The 26,088-nt window shown below is 38.6% G+C and overlaps 1 protein-coding gene across 11 annotated transcripts in view; it reads right to left on the reverse strand.

Annotated features, from left to right (window-relative positions):
- The window catches only part of LOC309846376 (uncharacterized protein), a 190,639-nt gene that overhangs the window by 85,074 nt on the left and 79,477 nt on the right, over positions 1-26,088 (reverse strand). For 4 of the 11 annotated variants that reach the window (XM_082695269.1, XM_082695268.1, XM_082695263.1 and 1 more), the window contains 2 exons: positions 25,875-25,933; positions 25,398-25,574 (listed from right to left, as the gene is read on the reverse strand). In XM_082695269.1, the coding sequence (XP_082551395.1) occupies positions 25,407-25,574; positions 25,875-25,933 (227 nt within the window). In that variant the 3' untranslated portion in view covers positions 25,398-25,406. Of the gene's footprint in view, positions 1-23,131; positions 25,575-25,874; positions 25,934-26,088 lie in introns of those variants that run through there. The other 7 variants (XM_082695273.1, XM_082695275.1, XM_082695265.1 and 4 more) reach the window with 4 other exon arrangements.

A 26,088-nucleotide genomic window follows, 5' to 3' on the forward strand; every position in this document is an offset into this window, starting at 1 on the left:
ATAACCTCAAGCAAATTAGAAAAGTCTGAGCTTTTAAAAAGTGCTTTGTAAGTTAACCTTAATGTTCTGCACTTACATTGAACATTTTATAAGTAAGCCCTCTAAATTGTTGGTACCCCTTGTTCTGCATCACTTGAATATTTTTAGTAAAATGTTCAATGAATGGAGTATCAAAAATTTTAGCTTTTGCAATTTGCTTTTAAAAGTTTCAGTGATAGGGGTGCCTGGGTAGCTCAGTGGGTTAAGCCGCTGCCTTCGGCTCAGGTCATGATCTCACGGTCCTGGGATCTAGTCCCACATCGGGCTCTCTGCTCAGCAGGGAGCCTGCTTCCCTCTCTCTCTCTTTGCCTGCCTCTCCATCTACTTGTGATTTCTCTCTGTCAAATAAATAAATAAAATCTTAAAAAAAAAAGTTTCAGTGATAATAAGTAATGCTTAAAGGCAGAAATTTCCTGAACTATATTCTATAAAAACAAGGAAGGGAGGAATTGAAAAAATTTAGTAGCCAGAATTCAAATGGGAAATAATATTTAGCTTTGAAATTCTCTAACTGTGCTTTTGGATATCCCGATGTATAGCTCTTTTGGATATCCTGATGTATAGCTCTTTTCATGGAGCTCCTATTTTTTTTTTTAAAGATTTTATTTTTTAATTTGACAGAGAGAAATCACAAGTAGACGGAGAGGCAGCCAGAAAGAGAGAGAGATAGGGAAGCAGGCTCCCTGCTGAGCAGAGAGCCCGATGCGGGCCTCGATCCCAGGACGAGGGCATGACCTGAGCCGAAGGCAGCAGCTTAACCCACTGAGCCACCCAGGCGCCCCAGGAGCTCCTATTTTTAATTGGATAATTTTATATTCTACATTGAAATGAAATAAATTGAGAAAATACACAAATTTTCATCATTTACATTTCGAAAAACATTGAAAATAATTATAAACAAATTATTTGATAATTTTATCTTATAAAATATTTGTTGAATAAACACAAAACTTATGAAAATATCATAGATGCTATATTTACAAATTTCAATACAGAAAAATCAGAATTCAGACTTTTGTTCACTCCAGAGGACTTACCATGAGCTCACTAGGTATCCAGACATCTATAAAGAGAGTTGATTTAAAATATGATGGCCTACAGATGAAAATCAATAGAAAGTATCAGTAATTTAAAAATTGTAACCATAGAATGCAACCACTTTCTCAAGCAAAAACTAAGGAAGTTTGTTGCCAGAAGATTTCCCTTGACAGATATGTTAAAAGAAGTTATTTAGAGAGAAGGAAAATCATATAGACCAGAAATTCAAATCTGCATAAAGAAAAGAAGACCATCAGAGAAAGAATAAGTGAAGGTAAAATAAAAGTTCTCTTTTTCTTGTTTTCAATTGTTCTAACTATGACAGTTTGTTCAAAACATTAAGAGCAACAAAGTACTTGATTATGTAGGCATATGTATATGAAATGAATGGCAGCAAGGATAAATGGGACGGGAAGGAAGAATTAGAATTACTTTGTTATAATGCACTGTAATGTACTCACACCACCTGTGAAGCAGTACAGTGTGAGTTGAACATGGACTTGGATTAGTTTTAAGTGCATATTGCTAACCCCTAGGGCAATCACAAAAGAAAGTTAGGAAAAAATGTATAACTTATATGCTAAGAAAGGAGAAAAATGAAATCATATAAAACATTCAACGAAACCCACAAAAGGCAGAAAAGAGAGCAGAAGACAAAAATAGGAACAAAAAACTAAGACAACAAATAGAAAACAGTAAGGAATGTGGCAAATATTAATCCAACTATGTCACTTGCAACAGTGCAACTGTACCAGCTAAAAGACAGAGACTGTCATAATGCATCAAAATACAAGACCCAACTACATGTTGTCTACAAGAAATCCACTCTAAGTATAAAGACACATATAGATAAAAAGTAAATGAATGGAGATATACTATGATAACATTAATCAAAAGAAAGAAGGAGTAGTTACATTAACTTCAGACAGACTTTGGAAAACGGAGCATTATCGGGGATAAAGACGGTAATTACATAATTATGAAAGGGTCAATTCTCCAAGAAGACCTAATAATCCTTAACAAATCTGTTCCTAACAAAAGAGCACCAAGCTTATGAGGCAAAAACTGATAGAATTGCAAGGAGAAATAGATGAATCCACTATCCTTTTTTTTTTTTTTTAAGATTTTTATTTATTTATTTGACAGAGAGAGAGAGATCACAAGTAGGCAGAGAGGCAGGCAGAGAGAGAGGGGGAAGTAGGCTCCCTGCTGAGCAGAGAGCCCGATGCGGGGCTCGATCCCAGAACCCTGAGATCATGACCTGAGCCGAAGGCAGCAGCTTAACCCACTGAGCCACTCAGGTGCCCTGAATCCACTATTCTAACTGCAGACTTCAACAACCCTCTCTCAGAACTGGATAGATCCAGCCAGAAAATCACTACAGACACAGTTGAACTCAACACCACTGCCAATCAACTGTACACAATGGACGTCCATAGACTATGTCACCCAACAACAGCAGAATACACATTCTTCTCAAGCTCATGTGGAATATGAACCAACACAGACCACACTCTGGGCCATAAAATATATCTTAACAAATAAATTTAAAAGAACAGAAATCATACAATGTCTGTTCTCATACCATAGGGAACCTCAACTAGAAGTTAGTAACATAAAAGTAGTTTGAAAATCCCCAAATGTTTGGAAATTTAAAAATATACTTTTGAGTAACACACTCAGAACATCCAATATGATATTAAAGGAGAACAAGGGTGGATGACTGGTACTACCCAACTTCGAGTCTCACTGTAAATCTACAGCAATTAAGGTATTATGCTATTGTTGAAAGAATAAACAAATAGATCATTGGAATAAAATAGAGAGCCCAGCAAAATAGCTCCATAAATAGAGTCAACTGATCTTTTTTTTAAAAAGTACGAAAGGCAATACAAAGAAGCGAAGATAATTTGTTCATGAAATAATGCTAGAACAATTGGACAGCCACATATAAACAAAAATGATGTCTATATATACTTAACACCATTCACAAAAATTAACACAGAATGCATCACAAACTGAAATGTAACAGGCCAAAATATAAATTTAGCTTCCAGAAGATAACATAGGAGAAAACCTAGATGACTTGGGGTGTGTTTTGCCTTTATAGATACAACACCAATGATAGGATCCATGAAATGCATAACTGAGAAGTTGTATTTCATCAAATTTAAAATTTCTGCTCTGCAAAAGACCTATCAAAAGAATAAGAAGACAAGCCACAGACTGGGAGAAACTATTTGCAAATGATACATCTGATAGAAATCTGTTATACAAAACATACAAAGAATTCTTAAAACTCAACAAGAAAACAAACATCAGCATTAAAAAATGGGTCAAAGACCTTCACAGGCACCTCACACCCAAGAAGATATACAGGTAACAAGCATATGGAAAAATGCTCTACGCCATAAGTCATCAGGGAAATGAAAATTAAAACAATAAGATACCATTGCACACCTATCTGAATGGCTGATATATGGAGCATTGACAACACCAAAGGCTGACCAGGGTGTGGAAAAACAGAGACTCTTATTTGCTGCTGCTGGAAATGTACACTTTGGAAGACAGCTTGGTATTTTTTTTTTTTTAAGATTTTATTTATTCGTTAGGGAGAGAGAGAAACAGAGCACAAGCACAGGTGGACAAAGTGCCAGCCTAGAGGCAGAGGGAGAAGCAGTCTCCCTGCCGAGCAAGGAGCCTGATGTGGGACTTGATCCCAAGACGCTGGGATCATGACCTGAGCCAAAGGCAGCCGCTTCACCAACTGAGCCACCCAGGCGTCCCAGATTGGCATTTTCTTACAAAAGTAAATATGCTCTTACCAACCAATCCAGCAGTTGAGTTCCTTGGTATCCACCCAAAGGAGTTAAAAACGTATGTCCATACAAAAGCCTGCACAGAGATGTTCACCGCACTTCACCTCTGTTGATAATTGCCCAAACTCAGAAGCAAATAAAAGGTCCAGGAGATGAATGGGTCAACTGTAGTACATCCAGACAATGGGATATTATTGAGCATTAAACATTAAACATTAATGAGCTATCCAGCTCATTAGGTGCATATTACTAAGTCACTGAAGCCAATCTGAAAAGACTACTCACTTGGATGATTAACTCCTCCTTCATCTGCCCAAGCTATTCTCAAGCCTGAGCAAATTTTTTTTAAAGTAGTAGAATTTGAATATCACCACTTTGCAATACCTAAGGGATTAATAAATATAAGCATTGAATATCAACAGGTGCTAACACCAGACCGAAAAAGCAACATGTAGACATTTTACTTCCTGATGGAAGAACACAATGCCATTTGAAAGGTATGTGGCTCAGTGGGTTAAAGCCTCTGCCTTCAGCTCAGGTCCTGATCTCAGGGTCCTGGGATTGAACCCTGTACCAGGCTCTCTGCTTAGTGGGGAGCCTGCTTCTGCCCCCACCTCCACTGCCTGCCTCTCTGCCTACTTGTCATCTCTATCAAATAAATAAGTAAATAAAAATCTTTTTTAAAAAGTAAGTATAATAAAAAGTATCTGACAAAAATAAAACCTGAATCTGAGTAGACCTCTAAGCCTAATTAATAATGTATAAGAAGTACTGGGGAAGAGAGGCATGTTGGAGAGCTCCAAAAGATACCATCAGCAAATCCAGAATGTGGAAGTCTCCACAATGTCAGCAACAGTAATCTGGATTTTTCCACAAATAAACTAAAGAGTTAAAAAACAAACAAACAAACAAACAAAAAATAAGGGGAGAGAGGAGAATTTACAGATTAAAACAGACTAAAAAATGCATCAACCAGTTGAATGTGTGTCTCTTATTTGGATCCTGCATTTTTCTAAAAAAAGACTAGAATATGACATATATAGGAGAAATAGAAGGATAAATATTGGTTGATATGTGTTGGTATGTGATGATATTAGCATGTTATTATTAATTGTGTGGGGCATAATGGTATTGCAATTGGGTTTTTAAGTGTCTGCTCAATGAACTCTAGTACCTTCTCCTCTTCCTCAGGATTAAGAGCTACAGTTCTTACAATAGCTGTGTGGTAAAACCTACACGGACTGGCTCTTTTCCCTGTCACTTTATCTCTTATTACTCTTCCTCTTAGCTAGCAGATAATTAGGAGCAAGAAAGGTTCCTGTAGGTGGTGGAAGCCAGAGTACTAGATGGTATTAACCAGAACAAACTAGAAGTCATCTAAAACTGAACAGTCCTAATATCCTAACATGTCTCAGCTGCTCTTCAACTTCCAATACAGAAGCATTTATAAACCCTTTCCCTAAAATAAAATCATAATTTAGATTTAAGTTGTACTTGAAATAAATAAAGAGTTAAATAGGACATCGAGAGGAAGATATGCCTGAGTATATTAAAGGGAAGATAAACTGCAGAAGCTCCAGATTATGAACAAACTAAGGTTTGTCCCTAGCAGATGCATGGTCATCACTCCCCCTCCCCGCAGTGACACACCGTCTTCCTCCCCTCCTCCGCAATAAAGTGCACAGCCCTTGATTTAACCACGGGTGAACAACACAGGACAGCTCGAGGTACAAGTCAGGTCAGTGCAGCCCTCCCCTCCCAAGTCAGTGCTAGGAACACTGCATATTCCTTCTCTCCAGCCTGAAAGCTGACTGTTGAACTCTCGGAAAGGTTCAATATCACTGTGAAAGGAAACAATCTGGCCCTTGTCCACAAACAAAATACAAGTGTGACCACGCCTCCCCCACTCCCCCCACCCCCCGCCCGAGGTCGCCAAGTACAGACACAGCTGGGGAGGGCAATCTGCGTGACCTGGTAGGAACTCTTAATTACACTTGACACACAGGATTGCAAATAGGGACATAGGGACGGGAAGTCACAAGGAAAGCACTGTTGCACCTGTAAGCCTTCTCTAAACAACCAACCAGAAAGACAAGTCCAGGAACTGGTGGTGGACGCCCATTGACGCAAAACCCGGGAGCCACGGTATAAAGTAACAGGCAACCCTGTGGCCACGTTAGCAGTAAGACGCTGTGGGGAGTGTGGTGTGTCCATCCGCACAATGCATGTGTGTTTGGGTGTGTATGCACAGTGAGTCTTCTCGAATCCCACAGCTCTTGTTCTGGATCCTTCTTTAGTGGTGTTATGTTTCCAGGGGGTTTCCTTGAGCCTGAGGTCACAAACAATGGGCAGCTCCTCCTCTCCCCTGCCTTACCCCACCCCCACTCCAGCCGGATCACCTGACCTATGAAGGATTCCTCTAGTTACTGCAAAGTAAGCTCTGCTCCCAGTTGAGCTCTGAGCCTGGAAGTCATCAGTTCTCTGATGCCATCCACCTTGGGCTCCAGTGTTGGGAACTCAAAACCACCTCGGATCTCAGCGCAACTACACAGAGAGAGAAGGTTCTCTTCAGCTCTTCCTGCAATTGAGGTTGAGGTCCAAGATCCCAGCATCCAAAGAAGAGAAGCTCTCTGCCAAGAACACAAGTTCAAGAGCAAGAGGGCCTGGAGCCAGACTCCCTGGGTTCAAATCCCAGTTTTGCCACTTCCTGGCTCTGTGGTCTGGGGAAGTTCATCCCCATGCTTCTATTTCCTAATCAGCAAATGGGGTCAAAGTAGCAGTTTCTTCAGAAGGTCCTAAAAAGGATTTAATTAGTTAATATACTTGAGGGTCTTAGAACAATGCCAGGCACAAAATTGAGACTTATTTATGAGTCCCTAAATAAGAGATAAATAAGTAAGGAGTAAGCAGAAAATACCTTGGGAAAAAAAACTCATGTGATGAAAATAACACTGGAACTGGCCTTGGGGATGGTGGCTGGCAACTCCTTGCTCTACCACAAACTAGCAAATATCTTAGGTAAATCGCTTAGAGGCTTTAGAGCTTACTTTCTGGCAATACCAATCTCTTCCCCGGGATTGCTGTAAAAGCCTAGGAGACGTTCAAGACAGTAACACTTTGTAAATACATATTCTACAAATGCTGGGGATATGCCTCTTGCATTTTCTTTCTCTTGCAGCGGCGCTATTGACACAGAATTCACATACCATACAACTCACCCATTTAAAGTGTGCAGTTCAGAGACTTTTTTGTATTTTCACAGTTTTGCAACCATCACTATAATCAACTGTAGAACATTTTTAACATCCCCCACAAGAAATCCCATCGGCTTTAGCAGTCACCCCCCATTACTCACTCTCCCTCCCCCAGAGCTAGGTAACTGCTAATCTACTTTCTGTCTATATAAATTTGCCTACTATAGACATTTCCTATATTCAATATTTCCTATATTCAATATTCCTATTGAATAATATAATGTATGGTGTTTTGTGTTAGGGTTCTTGGACTTGACATAATGTTTTCAAGGTTCATCCAAGTAGTGTTAGTACTTTATTTCTTTGTATGGGTGAATAATACTCTATTATATAGATATATCACATTTTATTATCCTCAGTTGATGACCATTTGGGATGTTTCTACTTTTTGTCTATTATGACTAATGCTGCTCTGAACATTCATGATGGTTTTTTGTGTGGACCTATATTTTCAGTTCTCCTGGGCATGTATCTAGACATGAAATTGCTGGGTTATAAGGCTAATTTGATACTTAACATTTTGAGGGACAGCTAAATGTTTTCCAAAGAGCCTGCTCCAGCAGTCCTACCAGTTTCTGCACATCCCTGTCCATACTGGCTACTATTTTTTTTTTATAGTCATCTTAGTGGGTATGATGAAATGGTATCTCACCATGGTTTTGACTTGCATTTCCCTGATGGCTAATGGTGTTGAGCATCTTTTAATGTGCTTCTTGGCCATTTGTGTATCTTCTTTGGAGAAATGTCTATTCAGATCCTTTGCTCATTTTTAATTGGGTTGTCTTCCTATTATTGAATGGTTGGAGTTCTTTATATATTCTAGACACAAATCCCTTACTCCAATATTCCTTATTCCCACCACCTTATTTGTACATTATTGGCAAACATATTACATTTCTGTATGTGATAGATTTGCAGTACAATTAAATATATATCACTCTGTGTGGTTGCTTTTTAAATCCATTAATACAAGAAAGAAGAAATGTGCATTCATCCTGTTTTTTATAATAACATAATAACCTTTACCAGTGTTCTTCGTTTTTGTCTGTATGGATTTAAATTACTTTCTGAATGGTTTGAAGAACTTCCTTTAGTATTTCTTGTAGGGTGGGTTGGCTGGCAACAAATTCTTTATCTTTGTTTATCTGGGAATGTCTGCATATCATTTTCATTTTTGAAATATGGTTTCACTAAATATAAGATTCTTGGCTGAAAGGTTTTCTTGTTTGTGTGTTTACTTTTCAGATTTTGACTAGGACATCCAACTGCCTTCTGGCCTCCATTGTTTCTGGTGAAAAGTTTCAGGTGAGATGTTGCTCTTATTGCAATTTCTTTGTATGTCATTTGTCATTCTTCTCTTGACACTTTCAAGATTTTCTCTTTATTTTTGGCTTCTAATATTTTTACTACAAAATGTCCTCGTGTGGATCACTTTACATTTATCTACATAGAGTTTGTTGAGTTTCTTGATGTACATTGTTTTCTCATCAGTTTTCTTTCTCTCTTCTCCATTGGGGACTTTCATTATGTGTGTGGTGGTGTGTTTACTGGTTTTTTTCATTCTCTTCTTTTTCTCTCTGTTGGTTTCATGATTTCTGTCTTCAAGCTTGTTAATTTCTTCTTTTCTCGGTTCAGATCTACTGCTGAAACCCTGTAGTGACAAGTTCCAGGACTTTAAATGGTTGTTTTTAAATAATCCTCACAAGGTGTGGTTGTTTCATTGGGGAGTAAGTCTTCAGAGATCTTCAGGCTGTCATTGCAGAAGTGGAAGTCCCTCCTGTGTTCTTTATTGTTCACCTCCTCAAAGACATTAAATTTGAAAATGTCTTTCTCTCCAATAGCCCACTTTACTGTTACAAAACACCATATCACGGTGCCTGGGTGGCTCAGTCACTTAGGCATCTTGGTTTCAGCTCAGGTCCTGATCTCAGGGTTGTGGGAATTGAGCCCCTCATTGGGCTCCACACTTAGCAGGGAGTCTGCTTGGGATTTTCTCTCTCTCCCTCTGCTCCTCCCCCTATACACCCTCTCTCTTTATCTCTCTCTCTAAAAGAAACAAATAAGTATTTTAATAAAAGACCATATTTTACACTGAGGTACCACTCAAGCCCTTGCTAGTTGACAAGTCTTGTAAGCAGTTCTTGCCTTATCCTTCTGCACCATTATTCACTCCCTCCTGGAGATTTTCTTCTCCCCTTGTTTCACTATTCAGGTTACCCCAAACCATAAAATGGTTCTTTCCTTCTATCTACTTTTAAATGCTGGTGTAACTGGTGGAGGTGTTAATGCTGGTGTAACTGTCTCTCTTCCCTTATTACCTGGATGCCCTGGCTGCCTCATCCATGCTGATGGCTTATACTTTCACTCATGTCTTCTAACCACCAGTTCATGTCTCCAGCCAAAACCTTTCCTTGAGCCCCACACCCAACTACCTACTGGACATTTCTGTTGTGACCCACAGACACCTCAAATTTACTAAACACAGCTAAGATTGGACTCCCCCTTTTCTCCAAAGCTTGTTTCTCTTTTATATTTCATATTATGCTTAATTATATCCAACTGTCTAATCACCTAAACCAGGAAGCTGGGAGCTTTCCTCATGTCCTCCTCTCTTCTCACATTCTACTGTCCTGAGAGCTAAGCTTTTTCCCCAAAGTCTGTGCCTTAACTCAAGATTTCATTGTTTGCCAACCAGCCTAGCATAACCTTCCATTCTTCCCCACTGCCAGTCCATTCTCTACATGGCAACCAAGGTGATCTTCCTGAATCACAAATCTGATTATGTGATTCCTTGCCAAAACATTTTTATTACCACTCCTGTTGTCTACAATCATGTTCCCTAATAGCAGTGATCTAAGTACAGCCTTCACAATTTTTTGCCATAACTATTATCATTGTCATCATACATTTATTTGCATGGCATATTTATCATTATTTGTTTACCTAGATTTATTTCAAGGGGAAATTTGATCTCTATTTCGAAAAATCAGTATCATTGGTCATAAGCAAGATAATTAGGATAATAAATCCATAGCTATTAAAACAAAAAATACTTGTCTAAGTAGCCTTTAAACCTTCTTGATTCACAGCATTAATACTCTTACCACTGAGAAACCCAGTCTTAGAGCAAAATCATTGTCACCATACAGAAAGCAAAGACTGTCAAACCTCAGATAAGCATAAAGCAGAAGATGGCTTATTCCAAGAGATGAATATTGTTGTGGTTTTTGTTTCTTCAGTATCTACAGTGCCAACCCAGTCCAATGAGAAGGGGTAACCAGCATTAGATAAGTTGCATCAAAGCAAGGACCATGTCTCTTTCATTTATTTACCACCTGTCATTCATAGCCCGTCAAACACTAGAGTACCTAGAGTGTGGGAGGTGCTTACTGGATATTTCCTGAATAAATGTACCTTAAAAAACCTACCGTAATTGCAAAGAAATTTCTCTGACAAGTTCATATTTTATCAAAAAACAAGTAACTTGATATTTTGCTAAATAAACAAGGAGAGCATAGTGTGAAAAACATGTTGCCATTTGCATCACACATGCACACGTGCGTGCACGCGCACACACACACGAATGACTGCAATGACGACCTTTTAAAATATAGGGTTGGCTCCAACTAAAAAAATTGAAAAATAGAGAATGAAAATATTTTCACTATATTCCACTTGATAGCGCTTGAATTTTATTCTATAGGTATGTGTATTACTTTAAGAAAATTTTTTTAAGCCAAGTGCAAAATATAGGAACCAAAACCAAGAGGAAAATATTTTAAATCATATAACATATGCCTCTATATCAGGATGGTTAAAAATTACACTAACCTGCATCTTGCAATCAAACAGAATATGAAAAGCAAGCATGATTAAAGAAGAAATTTCAACCTGTTAGAATGAAGCAGATACAGTGAAGAATAAATAGCCAGCCACTTTAAATGCAACTGGTTGTCTAGGTCTGCAAAATCTGTAATTTTACAGAAGTCAATATTTTTGCCAATTATGAATAAGGAAACCAGGAATGGACCAATGGATAAATGTTACTCTTGTTTCCAAAACATGGTGAAAGGGAAACTTTTTGAAATATTTGATCAATAAATATGACACAAATCACAGTAAAACTTCTAGAACACGTTGATCTAAGAAAAAGATCAGGGGCGCCTGCGTGACTCACTGGGTTAAGCCACTGCCTTTGGCTCAGATCATGATCCCAGGGTCCTGGGATTGAGCCCCACATCGGGCTCTCTGTTCAGCAGGGAGCCTGCTTCCTCCTCTTTCTCTGCCTGCTTCTCTGCCTACTTGTGATCTCTGTCAAATAAATAAGTAAAGTCTTTAAAAAAGGAAAAGAAAGAAAGAAAAAGAAGATCATTAGATCTAAGGAAAAGAAGAGAACTACTATTATTGGGTGTTGCTGCATCAGGCAATGTTGTGGGTGTTTTACCCAAAGTTCTTCTCAGTTTAAAATAATCACTGTAAGGATGCTTACAGGGAAATGTTGCTCTGATTGACCAGATCTGGGTCCTGTGTTCTTCTTGGAAATCACAATGAACCCAATTAAGGGAAGACTGCTTCCCCAGAGGGATCAGGGATGCCATTATCAAAATGAAAATAGAGGCTAGAAATTCAAAAGGGACATTCACCTACAAAAAATTGTAGCCTTTAGCTTCACTAATAGAAGCAAAGCACAGATCTCAGGATATGAAAATGCATGTGTAGTTCTGTCAGAATTTATCTGCTTATTTTGTGATACATTTTAAAGTAAGACTCTGTTAAGAAGACCATACATCTCGGATTTCCCTGGACAGTCCCTGTTTACATTCTTTTGTCTCCTTGTAATTATTAGGCACCCCTGTTATTCTCAAATGTGCCCCAATAACGGAGAAGTAAATTAGAAGACGATGTTAGATCTTGGCAAATAAGAGAGCATCAGGAGGTGATGTGTGTTCAAAATGGTGAAAGTCTGAACTGGAAAAAAAAAAAAAGAAAAGAAAAGAAAAGAAAAAAGAAAGTGCTGGAGAAACCAGGGGTGTTTATCCAAGAGAAAGCTATTATGAGATATGAGAGTTGACTTCAAATATTTGAAGGACACCCACTTAAAGAGAAGGGCTAGGATAGAATTGTTTTGTGTGATTCCAGAAGACAGCCCATATCATGGGCAGAGCTTCAGGGAGTAGGTTTTATCTTTACATAAGAAAAATTTCTGAGCACTAGCTGGATGGAAGAACCAGAATGGGAGACAGCCTCAGATTCCTGAGAAGGGTTTGTGCCCAAGCATCAGAGACTATAATGATATGATTGCCATCAGACCACAGATCTTCAAGACCAAACACAATCAAACCTAAAAGAAAAATTAGGATAAAGCAGGGATGAAGAAGGGATGGATTTTTGTGTAATTACAAGATTTGGAGGAGGCAGCAATGGTCCCCAGAGCTAAGCATCCTCTCCAGCTGAACCCTTGTGAGGCAGCCTGTGACACTGGTGTCATGGAAGGATCGACAGAGCATTTCCTTAAAGAGTTATTACCTCAGGTGTGACAGCAGTGTGGTAATCAGTGGTCATTTTTTCGTGCAAGATAATTTCCTGAACACAGTAATTTCCCGGTCAGAAGAGAGATGAGGCCATGAGAAATAGCACATGCCTCCAAACCATTTCAGAATAGAGCACCATTACTTCCTCCCCAAACACCACCAATTAAAAAGCTATTTAATCCAAGTCATGTGAGAAGACTGATGTTCACACATCCCTCTCACTATTTGACTAAATATAAAACAAGGTAACATTCCTGTCAATTCTTCTTCATCACTCTCCTATTATAAAACACAGTTAACAAAGACTTGTTGACTAGAAATTGACTTCAACTTTAAAATCCTTTTCACTTGCTTAGACACATTTATGTTTGTGGTGTCTTGGTCTGAGGAATTTGTGCATAGGCACATGAAGGACTCCTATGTCCAGAAAGGTAGCCAGCAACCATATGAGGCTATTTAAATAAATTTAAATTAAAAAAATTAGAAGTGTATTTATTTCGTCACATTTCAGTGTTTTTGCTTATAGTCATATGTGGCTAGTGGCTACCATATAGAACAAATATAGAGCATTTCCATGATTATAGAAAGTTTTATTAAACAGCACTGTTCTATAGTCTATATTGAGTTTCCATCTGTGTGTTTTTGTCCCTTTTGTAAATGGAATCATTCAACATATACTATTTATGTGTCTCATTTCTTCTGTTTAACATTGTGAGTTCCATCTGTGTCTTTGTTTATAGCAGTACTTCTTTCATTTCCATTTTAGTAATGAATTGTATCAATAGACAATTTACTGATCCATGCTACTCTTGATGGACATTTAGATTTTATCCAGTTATGACTATCACAAATAAAGCTGCTATGAGAATTCTTTTGATGCCTATATGTATGGGATTTTGTTGAATAGATACCTACCAGCAGAATCACTCAACCCACTTTTTGTCAAAATAGCAAATGAAATAGAATGGAACTAAGTGGAATGGAATGGAATGAAGCAGGACATAATACAATAAAGTAGAATTAAGAATACATCACATGTAGTAAGGTTAAGTATTTTTTTTTTAAGATTTTGTTTATTTGAGAGAGTGAGAGCACACACACAAGCAGCCGGAGGGGCAGAGGGAGAGGGAGAAGGAGACTCCCCACTGAGCAGAGAGCCGAACGAGGCTTAATCCCAGAATCCTGGGATCATGACCTGAACTGGAGGCAGATACTTAACTAAGCCACTCAGGTGCCCCAAGTATTGTTTTTCAAAAAACCTTCATTCAGTCATACATGTTTGCTGAGAAATGATATAAAATGTATTTCTCTGAGGGGCACCTGGGTGGCTCAGTCTTTAAGCATTTGCCTTGGCTCAGGTCATGACCCCAGGGTCCTGGAATCGAGTCCAGCATTGGGCGCCCTGCTCAGCTAGCAATCTGCTTCTCTCTCTCTCACCCCCACCCCCACCCACCACTTGTGTTCCCTCTCTCACTGTCTCTCTCTCTGTGTCAAATAAATAAATAAAAATTTTTTAAAAAATGTATTTCTGAGTCACAATACAATTTGTAAGCACTGCATCAATATCTTTAAAATCTGTGTTTCTAGACCAAAGTAGCCATAAACAAAACTTTGCAGGGTGGTGGGAATTTTTTCTTTGGGGAGAAGAGTAGGGATAGTTAAAATGAGGGGAAATGGGAGTCTGTGCTTGGTGGTATTTGTGAATGCAGTGGCCCAAGGTGAGCATTTCTTAGATAGGAGATGGGAAAAGGGCTCCCTCTCAAAAAATGAACTAGACACATGTGGACCAGTATACTAAATCTTTCACTGCATAATTCAAGAAAGGCTTTAAATTGAATACCCTTGGGAGAAGTAACACAGCAACACATAATAGTTCCATGACAGGTGAGAGATATTTTCCTGGGGTATTTTTGAGAAGGCAAAAGAGGTAGAAGGTAGAAGGTTATATCTGGCAAACTTGCTCTCTTTCATAGTCTTGCCCGGACCCTACAGAATGGGACACATGGACCTGGGGGCTTCCATTGCTGGACTGATGTTAATGTGACTTCTCTCCCTAGCACTGGGCATAAACACCAAGGCAGAATTCTGAGACCAGGGAATTCAAATACCCAGCCATCTTTGTCTTAGTCCTTTGTTACTCAGCCTAACTTGGGTCCACCCGGTGGCATCTATGCAGACACAACGTTCTCATCACTGATAGCTGGAAGTGCCAATGTATTAATTACACTGGTGGGCTTTATGTTCATCCTGTCCCTCTGTCTGGAAAGACTCTCTTCTTCCTCTTGGGCTGCAAAACTCATAGATGTTACTCTGGCCAGCTCAGTAAACCTGCTTCTTACAATTTCAAGCTCAATCCGCTGCTCCTTTTCCTGTGCCTAATCCTGCTGTTGTACTAGTGAAATTGTGCCTTAAAATTGTTCTCTGTTAATGCCTGTTTGCCCGGCTAGTTTTCCTTGTGGGTGGTAAGTGGTGTTATCTGTTTATCTCTTAGCACCAAGCCATACTAGGCCCATAAAAGGCACTTCATAAATAACTGATTAATATATATGGATTGGAGACAATGTCTATGAAATTGGCTGTTGGCTGCATTCATCACGTAAGATACAATTTATTTATAAAACACAGGACCTAAACAGCATCAAGAAAAGTAACACGAAACGTCACTGTCTAAAATAGAAAAAAAAAAAAAAAGAAGTATCTCTCCTATTAAGAATTTATTCCTGTGAAAAGCCTTTTCTCCGAGCAGCTGGCTTGTTTTTCTTTTCTGGAGCAATGAGAATTTTGTGATTCCTCATGCTCACCTCATTCGAGGCCCAGAAAAACAGAGTCGATTATGCAGTGACTTTACAATTATGAAAAGATTTAAAAAGAACACCAAATTATATGTATTTATTTCCCCTTGCCTTTATTTTTTTTATGTGACCCTTATTTTTGTTTTGTCCTGATATCATTATAAAATGAAATTTATATTTCTTATTGCTATACACTTTTTTTAAATACCTCAAAAATCTTTTAGGAAAAAGTATGGAGTACATAAGTAAATAATAACACAAGACAAATGTTTTTAACTATCTACAAAACTACTTTTTTTTAAAGATTTTATTTATTTATTTGACAGACAGAGATCACAAGTAGGCAGAAAGGCAGGCAGAGAGAGAGAGAGAGAGAGAGGAAAGCAGGCTCCCTGCTGAGCAGAGAGCCTGATGTGGGACTCGATCCCAGGACCCTGAGATCATGACCTGAGCTGAAGGCAGTGGCTTAACACACTGAGTCACCCAGGTGCCCTACAAAACTACTTTTTTACCTAATCTGGCAAACAAAAATAAAAATTCCATACTGTGCTAACTCTTCCTCGATACTTATCCACTCCTGGAAACAAAAAAGCACAACCAGTTTGGATCATTCTCCAGAGTAAGTGTCCACTCTTACTCACAGTGAGTTGGACTCTAGTCAGATGAAGGAGTCTGGTGAGGCTCAAAGATGTGTGCACATTGCCCTTGGCTGCCCCACAATCACGCAACCGCTCAAAACATCCGGCTTCATTTGCAGGATCTCCACCCAGGAGTCCTGCTCACTCTAAACAACACACCTGATGTCGAAAACACTAATGCACGGTGTCTGAGACACAAGAGTCTGCTGCTTCCAGCCATTCAGTGTTGTTAACACTGCCAGTTGCCATTAGCCTCAAGTTGTACTGTGAGAATGTCACAGAAGCCAAAATCTCTGACTAGTAGCAGGGGAAAAGCAGACCAATCAATAGTCATCAGCACCTTCTCAGATGTATTTGTTTATGGCCTTAAAGCTCCTGTTGACTAAATCATGGAAAGCAGGAGTTTCCTACACCTATACCATGACTGTCACTGGACAACCAAAGGTTTATGCTGTACATCAAAGCGAATCTGTGATTCAATTTTTCAAAATTCCAATTTAAATGTAATTCCTTTGAGTCATCTTCAGTAAGGCTATTTAATTCGAAAACAATTGTCTAATAAAGAATTACATGATCAGGATAAGTGTAAACACTTAGGCAAATAAACTCATATTTTGGGTTCAATTAGTCAATTACATTATCATTAGCAGAATGGTCAGATTAGACCAAATGGAACAAAATATAAAAGTCTAGGGAAAAAAATGTAAGTATATAAGTATTTGGGCAATTTACCATTTGAGAAGAAAAAAACAAAAACAAAAACAAAAACACTTTAGGTTCCAAAACTTGTCAAATGTCAAATGGGTGAAATATTTAAATGTAGGAGAGGAATTCATAAAAATAACAGAAGAAAATTTAAATAAATATATAACAACCTCTAAAGTACAAATGTGTGTTTTGTTTTGTTTTCAAAAAAGAACACAAAATTAGAAACCATAAAAAGTTTTCATTATATTAAAATTTCACCCTGGCATATCAAAACAAGACTATAGAAAAAAGGCAGATGACAAACTGGAGAAACAGTTTGTAAGATACATACTAGGACACTGAAACATTTCTACTTCAGCACCCAAGGCATGGTGTGCCAATTACCTGGATTCTAAATGTTGATACAGGGAGTTTGTGAAAACCAATTTTGCAGCCCTTAGCCACTCTTCTGCTTCAACAGGATCAAAGGGTTTAAGCTGGAGAGGCTAGAAGTTGGAGTTGAGAGAATCTCTTTGGAGAGCGTTATTGATGTGCTCTGGGTAACAGTCACGAGTGGGGTACCACTTGGTCCTTTTCTGAAGCCTCGAAACAGATCATCTAAGACTTCTCAAGGAACTTGGTGTGTACTTCCTGAAGTGTGCAGTGTGGGATGGACTTGCATCTGACTCGGCTCTGAATTTAAAGAAAACAATGCCCACAGTTGGGAGGCCGGCTGAAACAAGTGTGTGAGCAAACTAGAGAAATATGTTTGGGAAATCACAGCAGGTCAAGGTATACAATCTGGGGAACAGATGTGGAATCCACAGAATGAATATCAGTGGGGGGAGCAGGCTCATGGAGGCAATATCAGGGTATCTGCTTGGGGTCATTCAAACCAAACCTCCTATTGAAGACAACTGAAAAAATCGATGTAGAATTTATTTTTAAATTCATCTGGAACGTACTAAAAAGCTAAATGGTAAGGAAAAACCTAGCTGAATGCCTGGAAAAGCTGTAACCCAGTATAGTTAGTCTAGAACCCCCTTTTCCCTAGGGTATGTTCCTCTCTAACAAAGGCAGCAGAGAGACCAGACAGTGGTTTTCACAGGGCTCTTGGGGATAGAGGGAATCAAAAGAAAGAATCAGTCCCTGCAAGGCCAAGGACACAAGGCAACCACCCATGGGTTTGACCCAAACCCTAGGATTAAGAATGAATGAAGACTCAACTATTCCTGGGACCTGGACTGTCCTAGGAGGTCAAGAAAACCTCAAGCACTAAAACTGAAAAAAGCTGATAACCATGTTAATAGTGTCCCCAGGGGCCAAGCAGAATCAAATTCTGGAGGAATGTAAAACCATCTTAGGGCTCAAATTTTCCCACAAATAACTTTTCAAAAACAATGTTCCATATATAATCAAAGAAAACAAGGCACAAATAAGAAACAACAGAAAGGGACTCAGAGGGCTATAAATGACCAGACATGGGCTTTAAAACAAGTACAGTTAGTATATTTCAGAAAATAAAATCTTAGAATGAATCTGCAAACTTTAAAGAGTAGCAAGTTTAATGAAGAAAGAGAAATTCTAGAACTGAAAGATAAGAAGAAAAAAAATCTAAGAACTTAACAAACAGGATAACACTCAATGATGTGCTTGAGTTTAATATTTAAATGAAGGATTAGTTTAATATTCCAAAATCAATCAATGCAATTCATCATGTTAACAGAATAAAGGAGAAAAAGTGTATCATTTTACTAAATTAAAAACATGTGATTGAATGTAATATCAATTCATGACAAAAACTCTCAGCAAACTAGGAGTAGAAAATATCCACAATCTGATAAATGTCATCTACTTAAAACCAATAACCAACATCAATCTCAAGGATGAAATATTAAACTGTTTCCTGCAAGACTGGGAAAAAAGGCAGGAATGACTGCTCCATCATTTCTGCCCAACATCATCCTACAGGTCCTAGACACTATATGAAGACCAGAAGACAAAAGGCAAAAATAATGGAAAGGAAGATGTAGAACTGTTTCTGTATTCAAGTAACATTATTATTTATATCTTAATAAATCTAGAAACAAATATTAAATATAAGAATTGAGCTTAGCAAGCTAAAGGGACACAATGCTGAGATAGAGAGATAAGTAGATAGATATATAATTTTTAAAAGATTTTATTTATTTATTTGAGGGAATGAGAGCACAAGCAGAAGAGGGTTGAGGGGCAGAGGGAGAGGAGAAGCAGACCCCCTGCTGAGCAGGAAGCCCAAAGTCAGGATCTCCATGGGGTTCAATGCCAAGACCTCAAGATCATGACCTCAGAGCCAAAAGCAGATGATGCTTAACTAACTGAGCGACCCAGGTGCCCCACAATGTTGATATATAAAAACAATTTTAGGAGTGCCTGGCTGGCTCAGTAGGTTAAGCAATTGTCTTTGGCTCAGGTCATGATCCCAGGGTCCTGGGGTGGAGTCCTGCACTGGACTCTCTGGCTGAACAGAGAGCCTGCTCCTCCTTCTCCCTCTGCTTGCCGTTCTGCCTAACTGTGCTCTCTCTCTGTCAAATAAATAAATAAAATATTTAAAAATAAATAAGTAAATAAAAATAAAATCAATTGTATATTTTATACTAAGGGCAAACAAAGAAAAATAAAATTTACAAAAATAAGTTCATTTACAGTAACATCAAAAAGCAGAAAATACTTAAGAATAAACTTAATAAAGGATAAGCAAACCCCTACAATAAAATGTCTAAGACATAGCTAATATTATTTTTATAAGTGAAATAAATGGAGATAGAAACCATCTTTATGGATCAGAAAACAATATAGTATTAGTGTAAGGATAAACATAGATCAATGGGACAAAATAGAGATTATGAAAAAGACACACTTTATATAGTCAACTGAAGTTTTATAAAGATATCGAGGCTATTCAGTAGGGCAAGGATAACCTTGTCAACACGTGGTACTAGAGGAATCAGATAACCATATGGGAAAAGAAAAATCATCACTCAAATAGTAATTCAAAATGATAAACCTAAATCTAAAAGCTAAAAGGATAAAAATTCAATAAGGAAACATAGAAAATGTTTGTGACCTAGTGATAGGCAACAATTTCTTCAATAGGATATGAAAAGCACATACTATAGAAAAAAATTGTTAAACTGGGCTTTATCAATATGAATGAAATTTGCTGCTTGAAAGAATCCATTAAGAAAAGGAAAAGTCACAGACTGGGAGAAGGTACTTGCAAATACATATATCTGATAAAGGCCTTATATCCCAAATATATAAAGACCTTTCACAAATTAATAAGGAAAAAAAGGCAAGTTATTTGAACAGACAGTTTACAAAAGAAAATATACAAATGGCCAATAAGCACATAAAAAAGAATATTGGTACCATTAGTCATCAGGGAAATGCAAATTCAATACACAATGAGTGGTCACCCTACACATCATAGTGATCAAAAATAAGACCGATGATACCGACTATTGGTAAGGTTGTACAATGACCCTAAGATTATACAATGATGGTGGGAGCCTAAAATTGTTTTTAGGTTTTGGAAACCAGCATTTTGAAAAAAAAAAAAAAATCTTAACATTTAACATTGTAGCATATGACCTAGCCCTTCCTTACTAGACTTCTACCCAAGATAAACAAAAACACATGTCCACACAAAGGCTTATATATGAATGTTCATTGCAGAATTCTTTGTAATCTCCAAAAGCTCAAAATGTCCAAGTGAATAAACAAAATGTGCCATATTCGTACTATGAAATACTACGCAACAATGAAAAAAAGAGTGGGTTACTGATATATGCAGTAATAGCAATGAATCTTGAAATCATTGTGCTGAGTTCAAGAAGCCAGACACAAACAGAATGCATATGTATGATTCTATTTATATAGAATGCTAATTAATACATTACAACAAAAAGTTGTCTGAGGCCAGGCACTCCTCCTCCTGAAGGTGGGATAGATTGGAAGGGTACACAAGGAAAATATAAAATGGAAATGTTCTATATCTTGACTGTGGTGTTAATTTCATAAGTGTAACTGTCTAAACTTATCAAATTGTATACTTTCAATGGGTAGAGTTTTATATCATGAATTGTACCTCAATAACGTTAAGAGAAAAAAAAAACTTGTAAAAGGAACATCACTTGGATCACTTAGATATACTTAGACTATTCACAAATTTCTGTTTGCATGGAAAATCATTCTTATAAACTCTGTACATGGCGAAGCAGTTACAATTTCACTTGGCAATAAGCAGTATATTGTGAATCCTTGAACATTTAGCAGAACATTATCTAGCAGTGTTTCTAGATAGGATTCCTCATTATTTTTTCCATTTTTCCAGTGTGAAAGAATATATTCTAGACACAGATTAAGCAAGGCGCTTGAAGATTTTAGGTATGAATACAGTTTACTTTAAATGAACATGATTTTTTAAAAAATGAATTTAATCAGTGGGGTTTTTCTTCTTACTGTTAGATAGCTTGACTTCTATTAAATCATTGTTATTATCCAATTTGTTACAGGACTCCAAAGCATTCATCATCTATGGTTGAATTATTATAATCATTTAGAAAAAGCAGTCAGGGCATTTGTACTACATAATAAAGTCAGTGAAATGTTAAACTTATGGAGAAAACATTCTCATTTTGTTTCTAAAGTAAACTACTTGAAGAAATTAAAACTCTTCATCTTAAAAGAAATGCAAAATCTCAATGCTTAACATGGACTGTTAGTAATTAGAGAGTGGGGATTTTCTCTGGGAGGAAACAGCTCTCTGGGAGGAATTTGGGGCCACTTTTGAAAAATTAGCTTTCCTCCCAGAGCAGAATTTCTCAGAATCACCTGTGGACTTGGGACACCTTAGATGGCTGGACCCACCCAGAAGGCCTGCGGTGGGGTTGGAGTATTTGCATTTCCAAGTCCCCAGGTTAGGGGGACCACACTTTGAGAACAAGGGTCATCCCAGAGGAAGAGGAGGGAAACTGGAATGGACAGATGATGAGTAAAACTTGGACACAAGTAAATGGGGGACGGAACAATATCCTCACCAGTTCAAGTTTTTCACTAATCACTACAATTGCGATTGGGGAGTGACTAGGGACATTTTGAGTCATGGGTGGCACCTGAGCTGTGCTGCACGGGACTGGTAGAGATGGGAGAAAAGGAGATGTTGGGTGAAGGAAGTATCAGGAACAAAGGATCAGGAATGGCCTCAGGACGTATAGAAAGTCCTCCAAGAACAGTGTGGGCTCTAATCAAATGGAAGGTAGGGAGAGATGCGACGGGAGGGTGGTGCCGGCTGGCGGGATATATTCTCTTCCACAGGCAAGCAAGGCACACTGCTTTTCAGGGTCAGAGGTCCTATGCTTGGCGTCATGCAACCAGATGTGATTTTATAGAGGCTTTTCCAGCACTGGCCCTTTGCGCATGCTCCTGGGTCCTTAATGGCAAGACTACCCCTCCCCCACCCTTTATTTCCCCACTCAAACCCTATTCTCACTTCAGAGACCAGCTCAAGCTCTATTTCACCCCATGTTCCTTCCTAAAGACAAAATTCCACATTGAATTATCCCACCCCTGCTCTACACTTGGCTAGACCTTACCGTTTTCTCCTGTTTCTAAGTATTCCTCATCTCTTCAGCCAATCAGAAAAATCCCTCAGGATAAGAACCAGGATCCCACAATACCTAGTATAAGACCAGCTGCATCATAAGAATTAAAAATAAAACAAAACAAAAAACACACACAACCCCCCCCAAAACCTCACTGCTTGATTGGCAGGTTGCTAACATATTAAATCATCAACATTAATTGTTTTTTATTGCTTGTTTTCTCCGTGATGGCGGTACTCAAAAGATGGTTCCTAGACCAGAATCAACGTTGCTAGTCAGCGTCAACGACTGGGAATGTGTTGGAAAAGCACAGACTCAGCCCTGCCCAGAACCAAGAGTTACTAACTGTGGGGGGAGGGTGGCCACCTGTATTTTAACAAGACCTTCAGGTGATTAGGAGGCACACTTGAGTTTGAGAACCATTGCTTTCTACAAGGCTTGAATCCCAAAGTAAGTCCAGCTGGCTTTTAAGGCTTGGAAACAGTACTGTGTATAATTTAAAATCTATTTTTTTTAAATTATAAAATTTCATCTTATAATTCTGTTTTATGCAATTAAATAAGATATATACTCTATCTAATATATATTATTAGATAATATATGATAAAATGCATAATTAGATTTTATACAATTCTATTTTAAATTATAAAGATAATTTAAATAGGAACAAAAGATAGTATGATGAGAAAGCAAGGATAGAACTTACCAGAGCCAGCCCTGTTCTTGCTCAGCAAAGCCAGTACCCCCTCACCCATCCTTTATACGTGTTAGCAGTGAGCCACGGACGGAGCCCCCAGCCTGCTGTGTGCTGGGGTGCAGCCTTGCCCACCTGAAAGCCCTGGGTGGGGGAGATCTTATTTATTCCTGAATTCCTCCCCCCTCAACTTAGTGAATGCGAAGCTACAGTGGTAATTAGACAGGCAGCCTTCACAATTTTTTGCAGAACAAAGTTCTCCAGAAAGAATCATTCTCTCACCCCACTGACGAGCTACCCTGCTTGCTACCATCCTCCTTCTAAACCTATGTCCCAGTGTTGAAAGGCACGACACCTAAAACCCTAATCTTCAGATGACCTTTCCTTAATACTAGCCATAAAAATAATTAAGTGGTTTGCTTTTATTATTTGCTCTACTGAAGGGAAATTTAAATTTGAGGACTTCATATTCACACTTGGGATTGCAATGACAAATATATATTCAATGTGAAACGTAAGAAAGTCCTGTGAGAGGCTCCAAACTGATTTCTAACATTTTTCTCCAGCCACATCATTTACAGAATTCCATGGGAGAACAGGTAAATAGAACACAATTTTATTTTATTTTGTTTTGTTTTCATGTGGGTTTTTTGTTGTTTTTGTGTTTGTTTTATAAGTAAATAAATAAATTAAAAAAACAAAACTATTTTGTCAAGAAAGATTAAATCTGGGTGCCTGGGTGGCTCAGTGGGTTAAGCCGCTCAGGTCATGATCTCAGGGTCCTGGGATCGAGTCCCGCATCGGGCTCTCTGGTCAGCAGGGAGCCTGCTTCCTTCTCTCTCTCTCTCTGCCTACTTGTGATCTCTGTCTGTCAAATAAATAAATAAAATCTTAAAAAAAAAAAAAGAAAGATTAAATCTTATAAAAAGTACTACGTAAGCTCCTAGATCCCAGGCCCAAGAGCAAAAATATTCATAGGTTTTTTCTTTTTTTTTTTTTCCCCTCCACAGAAATTATCCTGGAAAAAGAGGAATCAGGTGAAATCAAATGTTTTAGGCAGGAGGAAGCAAAGTTTCCCTTTAAAAGTTTTAAGGAAACTAAATAGTAAATATGTTAGGCTTGGAGGGTCTTAAGGTCTTTGTGGCATCTACTCACCCCTGCCATTGCAGCAAGAGAGCAGATGTAGACGATGTGTGAGCAAATGGGCATGGGTGCGTTCCCAAATAATTTTATTTACAAAACCAAGTGGCTAGAGTTTATGACTCCATGGTTTGGGGAATCCTAGAAATGTCCTGATGCCTAGCATGAAAGTACAACACAAGCACAACTGCGTAAGTTAACCAAAAAACCCAATGACCCAACTTGGGAAATTCCTTCTTTACAAATCCTCCCCATGTCTATTAGAAGCTCATCCCCATTTTTGAAACAACAGAGCGAGACTGCGGAGAGCCGTTCTCAAGATATCATCAAGTACTGTCTGTCTAGTGATGGAATGAAGCCGGGATAAGAGGGTTAGGGAAGCCACCACATTCTCCCTGCCCCTCAGACCAGAACCCTCAGTCACGGTGAATGCCCAAGCCTCCTCCAAACAGCTACCCTCCAATGGTAGAACAAAAGGAGGTATCTGGCTTCTTGAGGACATCCCAAGTCAGTTAAATCCATCCTAGATGACCTACCTGTAGATTTCATGTCACGTGAGAAAAAATAAAATGCTTTCTGAAAGTCTAAGCCACCATTACTACAGGTCTCTGTAACCAGTCACCAAATGGAATCCCTACCTGCTACAAAGTCTTTTTGCTCTCTTCTTGTTACTCAGTCTCTTCAGAATGTCCTTCTTCCCTCCACCTTCTATTAAATAACTATGTTTTAAAAAAATATCTGTTAATCATAAAAATGAACAGTAAGATATCCACTAATTCTAATGGGACAATAGGCATCTATCTACATACACAACACAAAAGAAAAATACCTGTTCGTTGATGAGCTTGCCTCTCATTTATGGGAAACATCAGGTCTTTGAGGATTCAGGTTAATAACTCTCAGCTTTTCATTTACTTATGACTGTGGATTTCACAGCCCTCAATATTTTTATTCTGTGAATGCTGAATTTTTTATCTTGTTCTTAATGACGTCAACATTGTATATTAGGGGGGAAGAGACGCCTAACTAAGAGAATAGGAACACCTGGAAAAAGACTGGTTCTTGGCCAACGTTCCCACTTCACTAAATCCTTTGTTAAGACACGTAATTACTGGGGCACCTGGATGGCTCAGTCGTTAAGCATCTGCCTTCGGCTCAGGTCATGATCCTGGGGTCCTGGGATCGAGCCCCACATTGGGTTTCCTGCTCGGCGGGAAGCCTGCTTCTCCCTCTCCCACTCCTCCTGCTGTGTTCCCTCTCTTTCTGTGTTTCTCTCTGTCAAATAAATAAATACAATCTTAAAAAAAAAAAAAGACACGTAATTACTAACTGCCCAAATTGAAAGGCATTTTCACTCAAATTGCCACAACTGTGCTACAGCAATGATCATTGTGAAAAGCCTGAAACCCTCACCTGGCTTTAGGCAAAGCCATTATTCAAGCCTCATCAGCCTCTCCCATCCACCATGGCCTACTCCCATCTAGTCACCAAATGACATTCCTACTAGAGCAAGATTTGTCCCATTTGGGGCTTTTTCGAACTTAAGTAAAAATGAGACTAGCATGTTGATTATTCGTGCGGTGCGTGGGCTGGCTACCTTGTTTTCCGTCTCCGCATCTCGAAGCACAGTCTTACAAAAGACTTTTTCAACAGATCCTAGAAGAGGAAAAGAAATTTAGCACATGAGACCCATGGGAGGAAACCAGTGACATAGCCCCCTAGTCAATGAACAGGGTCCCCAACCGCCCCAAGGAGTCTGTAAGTCATCACGCTCAACTCACAGAGAGGAAAGCCCAGCCTGGGAAGTTTTG

Source organism: Mustela nivalis (assembly GCF_964662115.1).
Source record: "Mustela nivalis genome assembly, chromosome: 13".
In the NCBI taxonomy this organism is placed as follows: domain Eukaryota; kingdom Metazoa; phylum Chordata; class Mammalia; order Carnivora; family Mustelidae; genus Mustela; species Mustela nivalis.